The sequence below is a fragment of the Balaenoptera ricei genome, chromosome 1 (genome assembly GCF_028023285.1).
Source record: "Balaenoptera ricei isolate mBalRic1 chromosome 1, mBalRic1.hap2, whole genome shotgun sequence".
NCBI classification, from domain to species: Eukaryota; Metazoa; Chordata; class Mammalia; order Artiodactyla; family Balaenopteridae; genus Balaenoptera; species Balaenoptera ricei.
The window spans coordinates 102,543,065-102,560,043 of NC_082639.1; the positions used below are offsets into that span (position 1 = coordinate 102,543,065).

The 16,979-nt window shown below is 45.3% G+C and overlaps 1 protein-coding gene across 5 annotated transcripts in view; it reads left to right on the forward strand.

Moving 5' to 3' along the window:
- The window catches only part of MAB21L3 (mab-21 like 3), a 49,959-nt gene that overhangs the window by 11,585 nt on the left and 21,395 nt on the right, over positions 1–16,979 (forward strand). For 2 of the 5 annotated variants that reach the window (XM_059928625.1, XM_059928635.1), the window contains exons 4-7: positions 1,237–1,528; positions 5,391–5,569; positions 6,038–6,232; positions 10,629–13,944. In XM_059928625.1, coding sequence (XP_059784608.1) covers positions 1,237–1,528; positions 5,391–5,569; positions 6,038–6,232; positions 10,629–10,862 — 900 coding nt within the window. In that variant the 3' untranslated portion in view covers positions 10,863–13,944. Of the gene's footprint in view, positions 1–1,236; positions 1,529–5,390; positions 5,570–6,037; positions 6,233–10,628; positions 13,945–14,771; positions 14,971–16,979 lie in introns of those variants that run through there. The other 3 variants (XM_059928663.1, XM_059928644.1, XM_059928654.1) reach the window with 3 other exon arrangements.

Here is a 16,979-nt window from a genome sequence, read left to right on the forward strand (position 1 = left end):
TTTTAAATGCCATAGTTCATATCCCCCCTCCCTTGTTTTAATCCCACCACATTTCAATGGACACCAGAAGTCATGTGCACCCATCATCTAAAGCATCCATACTACTGTTCCATGAAAATGAGGCAGAATCAGTTATTGCTGATTTTGGTGTTCACCCCTGAATTCGCCACTGACTGGTCCCTGGGCAAAGTTTATCCAAATTCCACTGTCAGAACTTTCCGTGGAAAGGAGGTGGCTCCTCCCGTGTATAGCTGAGTGATGGGGAAACATGCAGGGTGGAGTGGGCTGCTGGGTGATGTGATTAAAGGTCATTTCCCTTTGGTGGTACCGCACTGTGGACTAATTTGTTCTATCTCTTGGACTATTGGCCTGACCACTGCTTTCCCGGTTCCTGTAGAAACAGAGTAAGTAGATTCTTAGTGTTTACTTTTTCCCATTAAACTTAGAATCATCTCAATAGCTCACCTTGTCTCAACAAACAGGCTTTCATGTCACCTGTGATTCTGTAAGGATTAGCCATTAACACTGTCTGTGGGTCATCAGTACAAGCAAAAAGAAAGGGAGGCATTTTGCAGAATTCTTTCACCTCCTCTCCCATCCCTTCCCACCCTTAATTCATACCGGATCTTTCACCCATCCCGGGTCATTGATTCTTGACTAAGAACCAGCTCAGGAGAGACAATTAACCATTGAACAAGCAATCAGAAGACCTAAAGTCAAGTTCCGGCTCTACCACTGACTGGCTGTGTGTCCCTGGGGAGACTTGGAGCCCCTCTGAGCCTCAGGTTCCTCATCTGGGAAATTTTAGCGAAGCCTACCTCAGGTGTGGCTGTGAACACGAGATAGGGTAATGCACAAGAATTGCAGTGCTTGGTGTGTGCAGAAAGCAGTGACTACTAGTTCCCCTCCCTGCTTTTTTGTCCCCCTCCCCTCAAGCTTTAGGTGCCTCTAGAGTTCCGGGCCCACTTCACTCTTTTTCCTTGCAGATCCATGAAACCCAGGCCTCACTGAGTTAATTTCTTTGCCCGAAGCGTTACAATGGGCTAGTGGCACAACAGAGACGGAATCCTCTGCCAACAGGCGGGCAGGTGGGCGCAGTTCTGTCCTCCTTGTCACGTTGCTAAGGGTTGAGTGGTTAACCGAGCGGCCTGGGTCAGCAGGGCGGCTCCCTGAGGGCTTCTGTCACCTCCCGAGTCTAGGAACTCACACTCCTTCTCCCTCCTTTCCTAACCCCAGGTTTTGGCCCCCACCCAGCTCCTCGTCACAGTGCCGATGAGAGGCCTGGCCGGGTACAGAGAGGCCCGGCAGCAGCGCTGGCGCTACTACACCCTGCAGGGCACCCAGCTGCCCTGCCCGCTGCGGGACCCGGAGGGCCTGCAGCAGTGGCTGGAGGTGGAGCAGTTTCTGAAGAGCCTGTGGCAGTGGCACGAGGCAGATGTGAACATTGACGGAGACATTGTGCCCGCCAAGGTCCTCCAGGTGTTCCGGAAGCTGGTCGAAAACGCAATTGACACCTGTCACCTGTCAGGTGAGCCGATCAGGAAATGTACAAGGAAAATGTCTTGGCATTTCCATTTTGCTCTAAAAAAAAACAACCTCTGCTTGGGTGTTTCCTGAAGCTCATGCCCCTAGATTGAGGATAAAATCATGTGCTTTTTACATCTGTCTAATCCCCATAATATGAATTAGCTCTTTTTTCTGCTGTGACACACAGAATGTAATTCATACTCACAACACACTTCCGTGGCCTCAATCTACTGCCCTGGCGTAGATAAGACAGTCTTTGGGTTATGCGCCGTTTCCAAGATGTTAGCTTCAAAACCTGGGTACTTTCACAAATTACTCATCAACCTCAGATCTTTGTTATTAGCACATTTCCACTACAACACCCTCCAACTGACTGCAGTATTCCAGTGTGCTGGGACAGCACATCTGGGAACCACTGACATACCAAAACACAAAAAGCCAGAAGCCATAAGGAACTGATTATGTTTGACAACCCCAAAATCTTTTTTTTTCTTTTCTTTTTTATTGAAGTATAGTTGATTTACAATGTTGTGTTCATTTCCGGTGTATTGAGTATAGTTCCCTGTGTTATACAGTAGGTCCTTGTTGGTTATCTATTTTATAAGTAGTGTATATATGTTAATCCCAAACTCCTAATCTATCCCTCCCCACGCCCCTTTCACCCTTGGTAACCATAAGTTTGTTTTCTATGTCTATGGGTCTATTTCTGTTTTGTAAATAAGTTCATTTGTATCTTTTTTTTTTTTAGATTCCACATATAAGTGATATCTGTCTTTGGCTTAGTTCACTTAGTATGATAATCTCTAGGTTATTCCATGTTGCTGCAAATTATTCATCCTTTTTTATGGCTGAGCAATATTTCATTATATATATATATACACACCACATCTTCTTTATCCATTCATCTGTTGATGGACATTTAGGTTGCTTCCATGCCTTGGCTATTGTAAATAGTGCTGCAATGAACATTGGGGTGCATGAATCTTTTCGAATTATAATTTTCTCACAACCCCCAAATCCTAAGCTACTGTACAGTGTGGCATATGTGCACACCTGCCCACACACATGTTTCTGTTCACACAGAGTAAAAAGGTGAATTTCAAACTGGGAAAATGGCTAATTTCCTTAATTATAAAAGAGTATTTATAAACCAATAAGAAAAGCTATGAGCAGACCAATAGAAATCCTGACCGAAAAGCACGAGTCACAGAAAAAGAATATAAATGGCTAGTAAAAATAAGAAATGCTCCATCTAACATACATTTCAAGAAATATACATTAAAACACCTAGTAGGCTGACATATAATCATGCTCCGTGCAGGAGTGAGTATGGTTAAATAGGCATTTTCATGCATTGTTCTTGGAAGCATAAATTGGTGCCTCCTTTTTTAAAGGGCAGCTAGCCCATTTTTATTTTTGTTATGTGCTTACTTGGCAATTCAGCAATTCCAGTTCTAAAGATACATTCCTGCAGATACACAAAGAAATATGCATGAGGATATCTACTGAATCGGCTTTGTAATAGTAAGTAATTAGAAATCATCTGATGGCTAACAAAGGAAAACTGACTTCATCAATTATGCTACCTCCGCCTAGTGGACTATCACGCGGCCTTTAAAAGGCACGAGGTCTGTCGATATTGGATTGGAGCCCCACACCCGCTGTCTGTGCAACACCATTCACACTCCATGCGCATATCGGGGTGTGTTTCTCCGAGAAGACTTGTGTTTGATTTTTCCTGGTACTCTCAGAAGTACCATCTTACCTAGATGATTTGGGAATGTAAACATTCGGGCCCTAAACACAGGTTGGTGACTAACGCCTTTGAAATTCTAAGGAGGAGGGAAGAGCTTGGTTTTTGTTGTTGTTGTTTTTTGTATTAAATCAACTCTCCAGAGCCCACAAGAAAATCTGCCTACTTCTCTTAGTTCATAATTTCCCTCAAGATACAGCTTTTCCTGATTCCGGGTTTGTGAGGCTTACCACCCAGCATAAGCCCCAGGCTCAGCCCGTTAGACCTCCTCTCTTCCTCTCTGTGCAGTTTCTATGCACAGAAGCTGTTAAGTACCGAGGCTTAACGCCATGAAGGTATTTTGGCAATTCTCCCACTTAGTACTTTCCTGGGTAGGCGTTCTTGCTTCATTGCTAGTTTCAAATGATTCTCCTACTTCCTGGCAGTCTCCTTACATACAAATAATGTTTTTAAACTTTTATATGTCTTATTGGCAGTGGGTTAGGGGATCTCCAATCCAACATACGGCTTTAACAGAAATCCCTCCTTTTCATTTCCCTTTTAAAATACTTTGTTGACTTTTGCATTTGCATATATTTCTCATTGGTGGAGTAAATTGAAGTAAAAGATAAATTAGGATTAAAAAAAGAATGGGGTGTGTGTGTACATATGCACACACAGAGCTATGAAAAACGCCCGTGCAACATAATTAAGTGAAAAACCAAATTGCTGAATAATATGCAACCCCACTTGTAAAGAAAGAAAAGGATTTGCATGTACTTTTGCTTGTCTAGACAGAATAGTTCTGAAAGATTCCGTAATGGAAATAGCTCGTGTTGAATGGATTTTTACCATGTAGAGGGTGCGTTCATGGATTATTTCATTTAATACTCACAGCAACCCTGTGAGAGTTAGGATCATTTTTCTAACTGTTGTACAGACAAGAAAGCTGAGATTTAGAGAGATTATGTAACAGGCCAAAGGTCACACACCGAGTTAGCAGAGTAGCCGAGGCAGGGTGTGGGCCAGGGCAGGCTGGTGCCAACATTTGCTCACCTCCTCACTCTGCGACACTGTTAATAGTGAAAGTGCATGTAAGAGATTCAAACTGGGCCAGGTTGATGGGGTGCTTTCAGTAAATAACACTGAAGTACCAGACGTTGTCATGTTCCTGTCTGGGCAGCTCTGATGAGATGCAGACAATAAGCTCTTTATCATGCCCCAGCCAAGGAGAGGAGTGTTTTCCTTTTGAACAGCCTAACACAATTAATAAATGAGTTTCCGTTTCCTTCTCTGAGCGAGGAAAAGCAAAATAACAGATCCCGATTCAAGACGGCTCATCCTTATCTACGATGAAGGCAAGCAAACAAACAAAACATTACTGTGTATCTGTTGAAAGAAGGGGGAACAAACTGGAAATGAATTCTAATGTATGAGCTGGAAAACTTTGCCAGATCCATTCCTTTTCTCTCCCTCTCTTTGCCTGGTTGGAAAAGACAGGGAGGGCTTCTTTCTGCTTACTTGACTCTTCAAGCCAGCGGCTATGCCACACTTGGAAGTATTTTATGATTTCAAGGCTTATGATGATAAATCCATCTGAGGCTAGGCTGGTTCATGGGTGCTGGGAACAAATACCGTCTCTGAGACCGTGTGACTTAGTTAAGAGACAGGTTAAGCTGAACTCCACCAAAGGCAATGCATAAGTAAGGGGTCTGAGGCTGTCCTAAATGGGGTCGTCGACATCTGGGTGGAATGGATGGGGCTATAGAAAAATGCTTGGATTTCATCTTACCGTTGCAAAAGCTACACCTTTTCCTTGTATTCTCTGTCTCTTTCAGTCGAGCCTTCTGGAAAGAGTCTATTAATTTTTTTAGAAAAGGTAGGGGAGGAGGATGTAAGAAAAAAGTAAACCCCACCAACAATGAGATTTTCTAGCAATGTTTTTATCAATATTTACTTAGCTAATTGTCTAGTGTTGACATAAACACGCTGCCCTGGTGTGCTACTGAAACTCTGAGATTTGCCCCACCAGTTACAAGGAGCTGGTAGGAGCCACAGCTCACAAATTCCTTCTTTGAACGCTAGTATTGAGCCAAGCTTTGTCTTCCCATTGTCTGTCATTTACCACCAGGTAAGGTCAGCATGCTAATGGACCGCCCTGCAGTTCGAGTCGCCGTGGAAACCTCCACAGGTCGGGTGGAACTAGAGCTGACCCCCTCAGTGGAGATCCCCACCGCCTGGTCCAAGAAAGCCCGGTGGCCTTCGTGTCTGAAGCGCTGGCCTTCTGCAGAGAGAGTGCAGTGCATCAAGGTATGAGCCTGCAGGGTCCCGGCTCACCAGAGATGCTCTCACCTTAACCAACCACAGCATCACTAACCACCAACCAGCTTCGGAAGGAAGATTGAAATTTCACTAGATCCCCAGAACCTGCAGCGGCACCTGGGAATCTGTTATAAATGCAGATTCCCGGGCCCCGCTCTGGCCCTAGGGAATGAGACTCGGTGGGCAGGGCCCAGCAATTTGTGTTCTCACAGGCCCTCCAGGTGATTCTGGGGCAGGCTCAAGTTGGAGAACCACTGCCCAAGAGAAAGTGGACGCAGCCTCCCCAGTTAATTGCCTGCGTGCAAGGGGCTCCCCTGAGGCTCCCTCCGTGTCCCCACGTGGGATGTGCTGCTCGCCCAGTGGCAGGTCCCCCCTCCTAGTGGACGGCTTCGGAGATGGCTTTCTCCTCAACCAGCATCATCCTTCTCGTTTCCCGCTGTTTTTCTCTTCCCCCAGTCGTTTGGGTTTAGCTTGTTGGCCTGTTCAAACTATCACTGGCAGCTGAGCTTCTTGCGGGCCGAACAGGTGCTGCTGGAGCAGCTGGATGAGGACGGGGGCTGCCGCAGGAAGTGTCTCCAGGCCATGAGGCAGATGAAGGAGGACGTCTGGTGTCCAGGGAAAAGACCTGTGATCACGTCCTACCACCTTCAGGTGAGTGTGCCGCCCCGGCCTAGAGGGCCAGGGCGGCTGGGGCTGGGTGGGTCCCTCTGCGGCCTCTGCAGGGTCACCAGAGCCACTCACAACGGGGGTGTGTGTGACGAGTAGGAGGGGGCCTAGTGTCCATATTTGCCATCTCACAACTTAGTACTCCTTATGGCGCTATACAGCCCCAGCTGCGTGCATGTCCACAGCACCCCTGCCCAGGGTCCCTGTCCTCCACCTCCTTTCTTCCCTCTTCCAGTTTCCCTCTTCCCTTCCTTCCTTTCTGTCTTGCCTTCTCTCCCTCTCCCTCTCCCCTCCTTTTATTTCACTCGACAAACCAACACAAGCGCCCACTATGTGCCAGAAACCGTGCTGAGGTTCAGAAATGAATTACAGCATGCAGTCTCTGCCCCTGAGAAGTCTACAGTCTGGTGAAATCTTGGGAGTTCCTCAAACCTGAGATGGATTCACATTTTCCCTCACGTTATGACTCATTCAGTCCCCGTTCTCGCCCAAGTGCAGCCATTCATGCGCACACACATACACACTCACACACGCGCTCTGTGCAGAGGAGAAAACCAGGAAATGTTGGGGTACCCGACAAACCTGGCAGCAAACCTGAACTTCTGGGTTGCAAATCACCAGGCAAGGACTTACCATCAGACAGCCATACATGCATTCACTCACTCACTCACTCAGCAAATGTTTATTGAGATCCCTGCGGGCCAGTCACTTGCCCCTGCACCTGCTGTGTGCTCTACACCTGGCGGTACAAGGTGAACAAACGCAGATGTGGTTCCTGCTCTCATGGAGCTTGTGGTCCAGCAGGGGAGACAGACGTGGGTCAAACAGTCTGCAGGTGTGCGTGGAATCGTGCCACGTGGGGGAATGCTGGGGTGGAGAGGAGCGTTGCTCTAGGAAGGCTCAGGGTAGCAGAACCTGACCTGGACCGGGGGATCAGGGGGTCCCCCCTGGGGAGATGGCCTTTGATCACACTCTCAGCTCCTCTTTCTCAAATTTCTGACCACCCATGGTGAGCCGGATGCTCGGGTAATACTGCGTGCAACACACTGTGGGGGGGTAGGTATGAGGCTCTTAGTAGCCCCAGCCCAGCTAGTATCCATCCTGGAGCTTCAGCCCTTCTCCCCGACCTTCTACACAGGTGAGCACAGGTCCCTGGGGTGTGTGGTGCCTTCCTTGCATGCTCCTACCTGGGCCTCGTCTCATCCAGTAGACAACCATTTCCCAGCCCCGTGTTACTCTTTCAGGCCTAACACAAGCTATTTAAGGGCAACTCATACCGAACGCTTTGTATCTCTCCCAGTGCTTCGTATGTAGTAGTTGCTCAGTAAATATTTGCTGATCATCTGAATGAATGACTTCACATTTTACTCCACTTTTCCCCCCAGCAAAATTGTTCATCTTTGCTTTGCTTTCTTATCTTTTCTGATAACCTGTTCTCCCTGACCTGCCCAAGAATCTGTTAACATCTCATTTGCACATACTGGGGCCTTTCTCTCCAGTTTCAACATTCTTAAAGTGTCCCCAAACATGTCCCCCTAAAAACACACACCTGTTCTCCTGGATCGAGGACATGTACTTTCTGAAGCTAGTCTAATTCATTTCTGGGATTTAGCTTCTTTCTTACTTGCCTTTCCACTGGCCACACTAGGAAAAGTCAGAGCTGAGAAGGAAACTCCAGGCGGTCTCATATCAAATCTCATACTCTTAACTAACCACTGACTTCATTGCTCCACAATTAGGATGGATGAAAACACTTTAAGTACCATGAGTATTTTAGAAAGATTGAATAGGGCCACCACGGGCCTCCCAGCCCTTGACTGCTCTCAAAACTGCATTCCATCCATGATTTACTTGTATTCCAGTGGCTTCCAAATCATCTAGAGGATTTCAGGGCAACTCCTTAAAGGTCCCCTGTTTTAGTCTTCCCTAACCCACCTACGCGGCATAATAAAATTGTGCATTCTCAAGAATTAGCATTTAAAAGGGGGTTATTTGTTGAGAAATCGAAACAGTACTGACTGCCTTTTCCCCTCGTCTTCCACCCTTGTCCGAGGGTAGAATTCTCTCACATGGAGGCACTGGGATGGACACGGCTGCTGGTAATGGGGTATGAGATACCATCCTGGTTGATGGCTTAAGTGTGCAGGATCCTTGCCAAGACTTTAGTCGGGGGAAAGTGGAAGACACCGGGTTGCAAAACAGCATCAGGAAGGATGTGCCAATCATGGGCACCTCCTAGAAGGTCTTTACCTCCTCCCCAAAGAGACTTCTCCCCCATAGCAATTTCATGTGAAGAAAGAGCTTATCTTTCATCGGCTTATTTATTCCTAAACCTAATCAAAGGCACAGAGGCTTGCTTATAATAGGCTTAACTGCTTCTGTTTGCTTAGGGAGATAAAAGCTTAACTACAAGAGGAATTAAAACATGTTTTTGTATCTAGGTTATCTTGACTAGCATGAAATTATCTCCAACTCACTTACTCAAAACAATGTACTCCAAATCAAAACACATTCAATATCTTGCTGTGAACCTAAAACTGCTCTTTTACTTTTTAGGAAAGACTATATTTTCAAAATACTCAACATCTAAACCCAAACATTAATTATTTCGCTCAGTCAATAAATGTCAATTGACTGCCTCCCATGGGCCAGTCCCTCTGCTGAATGTAGTAACATCAGCGTGAATACAAATAGGTCTAGTCCTCTGCTCACATAGGGTTTGCCATCTAGTAGGGAATCACCTAAATACACAGGAAAACTACCACCACTGTCGTCATTGCTGCATATGAGAAGTATGGGATGAAGAGAGTGCTTAATGGGTGTCATAGGGAAGTTTGATCTGATGGATGAGTTTCCTGGACAAGTTGGGGAAGGAAGTACGCTCCACATGGAAGAAGTGGGTTGTGAAAGGCCCTGTGATAGAAGAGAGCATGAAACGAGGCCAGTGTGGCTAGAAGGAAAGAGCGAGGGAGAACACAGGGAGAGATGAGGCTGGAAAGGAAGGGAGGGACCAAACCTTGTCAACCAAACCATGCTAAGGATGGTGTTTTTTAATTAACAAACAATGGGAAGACTTTGAAGTATTTTAGACAAGAAGAAACATAGACAGATTTATATTTCAAAGAGATCACGTTGGCTGCAGTGTGGATGATGACAGATAGGATGGTGACAAGAAGAGGTGCAAGCTGTGGCAGAGGTCCGGGCGAGACACAGTGGGAGAGGGTGATCGTATTGGTGAAGATAAGTGGGTGGATTGAAAACTACATAGGCAGGAGGACTGGCCGGACTTGACTGGAGGTGGTGAGGGAGGGGAATGACTCCTAGGTTTTCGTCTTGCGTAACAGGCTGGATAAACAACCCTGGAAGCACACGAGGTATGCGGGGGAGGGCCAGGAGTTCAGTTTGGACATATGGACTGAGATAACTTTCAGATGGCCAAGAGATACCAGGTTAAGGAGGTCAGAGGAGAAGTGTGAACTGGAGAAAAGAAATAGCAAGTTATCTATATTTGGTGGGAGAAGAGGGCTTGGAACTGAGCCCCCAGAACTCTAGCATTAGGGCAGGTAGAAGGTGAGCACGCCAAGGAGTAGCTGCACTGCTCAGAGAAACCCACTTGGAAGCCAAGTGAAGAATGGCTCAAGAGTGAGGGTATGCATGAGAGAACCAGATTCCACTGAAAGGTCAGGTAGGGTGAGAGCTGGAAAGAGCCTGCTGGATTTAGCAAACATGGGGATCACTGGACCTTAAGGAGAGCAGCCTTTGAGGACTGATGGCAGAAGAATCCATATTGGAGTGGGTTAAAGCAGGAAATCAGAGGGGAGGAAATGACAAATTATTAAGATGATTCTCTGCAGAAGCCTGGATTTGCAGAGAGGTGAGAGTTAGGGCAGGAGGGAGATGTGGCACTTGGAGAGCAGGAGAGCTTTAATAGATTTAAAAGCCAATGAGGAAGAAGAAACTCAATCATTTACAGTTCCTGGAAGGGGAGATCCCAGCCCTGCAGAGGGATTTTCCCAGGCTAAGGGGATGCAGAGAGGAAGATACCAAATGAAGGAACGATGGCTGGTTTGCACGCACGAGGCATTTTCCCTGTAAAGGAGGCAAAGGCATCTGCCAGGTGTGGGGAATCGTGAATTTTAGGAGAGTGGTGATCATTGGAAATGCCAACGGAGAGAATAAATTACCAAAGAGGTATAGGAGACCAGCAGGAGGAGGCTGAGAGCCCGTCCAAGGCTGGGGATCATAAATCCACGGCAGACCCAGCTTGCCCCTGGGGCTCCTGTCTCCTCCTTCCAAGGCCACGTGAGCTCAGGAACGTTCCTGAAGACACTCTCCTTCAATAGCCCGGGACGATGTCTGACACCGCCTCTTCCTTCCACAGACAGTGCTCTTCTGGACTTGTGAGAAGTATCCCCACCCAAAGGACTGGCGGGTCTTCAGCAGAGCGTTCCTGCGCCTGGTGAGGAAGCTGCACAAGTGCGTGAGCCAGCACTTTCTGAAACACTACTTCGTGCGCAAGAGCAACCTCCTGCGGTACGCCAATTCAGGCGAGCTGGGGGCCCTGGCCCAGAAGCTGGCCTTCTTCCTGAAGAACCCCCAGATCAGCCTGCCCTGATGCTGCCCCGCGTGGGACACTCTTGGACATTTCATTCAAGCTTGACCTCACTCTCTGTGGATCGTTCCTCAGTCAGAGGCCAGGATCCTGCCCGGGAGAGAAGCAACGGACGGCAGAGGAAAATTCCATCAACCCAGCAGCACTTCAGGGGGGAAAAACTGTGCCCCAAGATGTCTGGTCCAGGCCTCTCTGCAGCCAAGCAAGCATTTCTGCCCCCCACTAGCTACCTCTTCGGGAGACAGCTCTCATCAAGCTTCCCCGAGCCATAGTTTCTGAACTGATGACACTTCTGAATTTAGTTTCCCTTGCTCAGGCTCTGGTTGTCTGTCAGGGACGATGTAGAGAGAACCGCCGGAAGGCCAGGCATCAGCCTGCTGCCCGCGAGTGGTTCTCCAGCCCACTGACCACGGGCTCATGATTGTTCCATTCGTAAAATGGGACTGTGCATATGCCTCCCTCAGAGCAGGGCTGCGAGCCTACAGACTGTGCTGCTGCCCTTTCAAGGGGAAGGTGCTGGATCAACACAAAGTGTTACTCGTTGGTTTAGTGGCTGGTGTTTGCATTCAGGATCGGTATCTACTCCACCGATTAAATGATTACGTCTGATGGGTTAGCATGCCTGTGTGGCCCGTGTGCCCTCCAGTTCTCCTCAACAGTGGTTCAGGCTTGTGGATCTGCCTGCTTCCCTGGTGTTCTCTAAGAAGGGAGGAGTGGTTTCGATGACTAGTGCGGTCAAAGATGAGAGCGCAGCAACCCCAGTGACTGCCCTTCCTTGCTTCCCATGCCGTGGGTCAGGGATGAGACTTCTTTCTGTTTATGGAATGAACTCGGTACTGTGATCTATCTGCATGGAATGACTTTGGTGTCACTCACCTCTCAGTTCCTTCCTTTGCTCACTTAGTGGTTCACTTCCTCATTCACTGATAAATATATACTCATTAGGTACTGGGGATGCAGCAAAAGCAAGATGGACAAGGACTTACCTGATGCAGATGATGCCTAATGGTAAAGACAGGAAATGAACAACAGATAAACACACTTGATTATTACAAGTTGTAGCAAGTGGCCTGAAGAAAATAAACAGAATATTGAAATAGAGCCACAGAGAGATCCTTGAAGGATGAAAATGCAAACAGCTTCAAGGGAAGAAAAGGGGGCCAAGGGCAGACTTAGAGGGGCTGGCATGAGCCAGATCACTTGGCCTTGTAAACCTGGTAAGGAATTTGTATTTTACTCTAAAATCAGATGTGTGATATTTGACCTCTCCAGAAGCAGAAGGGTATTATGATTTGATTTGCATTTTAAATGCCCATTCCGGCAACTGTGTAAAGGGAGTCTGGGGACCCACACGAGGATGGGGACACTGAAGGCCCTTGAGCCCTCTCATTTTGAATTTCACCGAGGTCCTCAAGGCCACGCGTCCTGTGACACACATACACCAGGAATTCTAGGAGTTCTCCGGAGATCCATAGTTTCTTCTGGCACTTATTTATGCTTCTCAATACAAGGGAATCCTTTATTACTTAGAACATTTTCCCCAGATAAATAATTTCTAAAAGCATGAACTGCTGATTCTTTTTTAAATAAAAGTCACATATGAAAATGAAAACAATTATTTTTACAAAAATACTGTAACCAAGTGGTGGGGTCCTTGGACTATCACATAGGAAATCATGGTTTTAAAATGTTGAACAATCAGTCTATAGTTTTTGAAAACATGAAAGTATGAACAAACCAATATTTTATTAAGTCATCAAAACCTGCATTCGAATTCTCATATTCTTGGATCTTGAGAAACATCATTTTCGAGAAGGTGGCAGATATATATTTTTTAATGATGAAAACTGACACAAGTTTTAAAACAGCTGCACAGTCACGGAATGCCAAGTGAAAGTTGACTGTACCATTGATTTGAAATGTATGTATATGTATGGAAAGGAGTGGGACTGACATACTCCACAGTCTGATTCCAGTAGATTCTTCCCATCTTTCCCTATGGATTTGTAGTTTTTGAATGAAGTAGGGCTGTCTGCACATTCCTGGGTGTTCCTAACTGCTGGCCAGCAGAGAGCAGTGGGGGACTGCCTATGAAAAGAGCCAGGTTCCCACCCATGCACCGCAGAGCCCAGCAGGTGTCGCCCTCCTCAGCTCATAATTTACACCAGGCTTCTCCAAAAAGGGAACCAGGGACTGAGGACTTCAGCGGATGCTGAGTTGTTGGCCTTCACTGCCGTTTTGGCCAAAAACTACAGTCTTTTTGATTAAAACTCAGATTTAAAAAGGGAGTGTATGAGAGGACATTCCATCTATTCTGTTTCCTGGGACAGATTGCACAGCTCTGAAAGTCTAATAATAGAATAGTACTCCTTTATTCGGAAGCTTTTTTTTTTTTTTTTTTAATTCTCCAAAAGCCTTTTTTCATGCATCTCCACTCTTCTCAGGCACCAGACTGTTTTTTAGTGGAATGGTTGGCATTCAGAGACTGCAATTGATCTGCTTGCATTCGCATCCCAGCTCTTACACTGTACCTGCATGCCCTTGGCAAGCTGTTCAACCTCCCTAAATCTCCATTTCTTTATGGGCATTGTTATGGGCTGGATTGTGTCCCCCAGCCCCCAAATTCACATGTTGAAGCCCTAACTTTCAGTACCTCAGAATGTGACTGTATTTAGAGCTAAGGCCTTTAAAGAGGTGATTAAGTTAAAATGAGGCCGTTAGGGTTTGGGCCCTAATCCAATAGGACTGATGTTCTTAGAAGAAGAGGTAGAGACACCATGGGCAAGGGTGCAAAGGAAAAAGGCCATCTGCAAACTGAGTGGAGGCCTCAGGAGAAACCAGCAAGGCTAGCACCTTGATCGTGGGCTTGCAGCCTCCAGAACTGTGAGAAAGTAATTTTCTGTTGTTTAAGCCATGCTGTTTAAGTCTGTGGTATATTGTTATGGCGACCCTGGGAAATGAATACATCATAAGAGAATATATACCTCACTGCTTTGATGGGGGGAATAAACAGAGCAATGGATGTACAAAACTCTTCGTTTAGACGTGGCATGGAGTAACTGTGGAATAAATGTGTAGCATTTTAGACGCCTACTCCTCATGTCCGTTTGTCCGTTTGATAACTACCACCACCCCACAGATAAATTCTTCACCAAGAAATTAGAAACCATCACAAGGAAAACATGCCCAAAATAACACCACATATTCCATAAACCCATCTTTTCCTTTGTCACTCTTGCTGCAACAGAGGAATATCTCTCCTGATTTCTCCACGTGCGATGGGCTGGCCCCCCAGCTTCTCAGGGCCGCCTTCCCTGTAGCACCCTCCACACCCTCCCCCAACCACCACCTGCCTCTCTTCCCCCCGTTCTATCCAGCTTCCCGAATTATTATACATGTGTCTCCACTTCCTTACCTCTTCACACTTTTCTAATTGCAAAAAATATCATACGTGCGAGAGTCGAAACTGTTTCAAGAATTATAGTAAAACAAATACCAATATACTCACTGTCTAGGTGAAAAAATAACATTTTGCCAATACTTTAGAATTCTCCTAGGTGACCCTTCCATTCCTTAGCCCCCTCCCTCCCTGAATATAGGTAATTGTGATCCCGAATTTTAGGTTAGTCATTCTGCTGCTTTTCTTTCATTCTACCACCTATCATATTTCATTGAAACTAAGCCCCCAACAATTGTGAGATGCATCATTATTTCATGTCTAAGAAAGAAAAAGTGCTGCTAAGGGTAATTACAAAACACCACTGATTATAAGATGCATCCTAATTTTAGAGGATGAGATGCATCCTAATTTTAGAGATTAAAAGGTGAAAAAGTAAATTTTAGAATCAACAAAATGTGACCTGCGGGACTTCCCTGGTGGCGCAGTGGTTAAGAATCCGCCTGCCAATGCAGGGGACACGGGTTCGAGCCCTGGTCCGGGAAGATCCCCCATGCCGCGGAGCAACTAAGCCCATGCGCCGCAACTACTGAGCCTGTGCTCTAGAGCCCGTGAACCACAACTACTGAAGCCCGCATGCCACAACTACTGAGCCCACATGCCACAACTACTGAAGCCCGCGTGCCTAGAACCCATGCTCCGCAACAAGAGAAGCCACCACAATGAGAAGCCCACGCACTGCAACGAAGAGTAGCCCCCACTCACTGCAACTTGAGAAAAGCCCATGCACAGCAACAAAGACCCAAACGCAGCCAAAAGTAAATAAATAAATAAATATATAAAAAAAGATAAAAGAAATACTGTTCTTGATAAAGATGCAGTCAGAAATCATTTTTTTAAAAAATGTGACCTGCGTACATCCCAATTGTCTTTTTAAACGAAGTCTTCTGTGATTTGCTTCTTATGTCCACAGTACACCTTTGAGACTCTCCATGTGGATGCATGTGGAGTGGTGTGTTCCTTTTAGCTGCTGTATAATATTCCTCTGTAAGATTATGCCACTTCATATATTTATGTTACTGCAATTAGGCATTTGGGTTGTTTCTAGTTTCAGTGATTTGAACTGTCTTTATGCACAGTTTTATATATGTCTTCTGATGCAATCAAGTCTTTTAAGGGTATATATATGGGAGTGAAATTTCAGGTTCAAGGAATAAATGTGTGTTTAAATTTATGAGGTAATGTCAACATATTTTCTGAAGTGATAACACTGATCTAAATTCTTCGTTTTACCATAGGTGAATTTTCAGTGACTTTCTCCATTATAATGGAGCACATCTTGTGTCTTGTTTAAGAAATCTTTCCCATTCATTTTTTTTTAAGGTCATGGAGATATGCTCCTATATTGTTCTCTAAAATTTTATAGTTGTGCCTTTCACCAGGTTTAGGAAGTGCCCTCTAGTTTTTCTATTCTATTCTATTTCATGCATAAATTATTCTTGAAAGTTTGGTAAAACTCACCTAAGATGCCGACTGGGCCTTCTGTTTTCTTTGTCAGAAGATTTTAAACTATTTATTTTCTTTTAGGGATAAAGGATATTCAGGTTTTCTAGTTCTTCTTGAGCAAGTGTTATCAATTTGTATTTTATTAGAAATTTACCCATTTTATCAAAGTTTTCAAATTTACTGACAAACTTGTTCATTCTATTTAAACTCTGATGCATCTATACACATCTTTCTTGATAATCTGTTAGAGACTTATCAAAGAATCAGTTGTGAGTTTTGTTGATCTTATCCATTGTATACTTGTTTTCTGTTTCATTCATTTCTGCTCATATCTTTCTTTCCCTCTACTTTCCTCAGGTTTATCCTGATGTTCTTTCTATAACTTCTTAAATTAATGCTTAGCTCAGAAATCCTCAGTTTTTCTTCTTTTCTAACTATATAAATTTCCTCTTCATACCACTTTAGTGGAATTTTACAACTTTTGGTATATTGTGTTTTCATCTTTTTTCAGTTCTATTTATTTTCTAATTTCAGCCATGATTTCCTCTTTGAATTATGAGGTGCTTAGAAGTTTTTAAAAAGTATTATTTTCAAATTCTTTGTGTTTCCTAATTATGTTTTTGTTACTGATTTCTAACTAAACTGAATTATAGTCAGAGAAAGTCTGAAAGGCCTCAATCCTCTGATACCCCTCGAGGTCAGCTTTTAGCCTATCATTTCTTCCTTATTTTATGTCATACAAAGAAGGGATGCAAGTTTAGATACAATGTTCAAGAAATGTCAGTTAGATCATGCACTGCTCAAATTTTCCATGTATCACAACTTGTCTTTTGGCTGCATTTTCCAACATTTACTGAGAGAGTTTTTTTTTTTTTTTTTGGCTGCATTGGGTCTTCGTTGCTGCATGCAGGCTTTCTCTAGTTGCGGCAAGCAGGGGCTACTCTTTGTTGCAGTGCATGGGCTTCTCATTGAGGTGGCTTCTCTTGTTGCAGAGCACGGGCCCTAGGCCCACGGGCTTCAGTAGTTGTGGCACGCAGGCTCAGTCGCTGTGGCTCGCGGACTCTAGAGCGCAGGCTCGGTAGTTGTGGCGCACGGGCTTAGTTGCTCCACGGCATGTGGGATCTTCCTGGACCAGGAATCGAATCCATATCCCCTGCATTGGCAGGTGGATTCTTAACCACGGCGCCACCAGGGAAATCCTGAGAGAGTTATTTTTA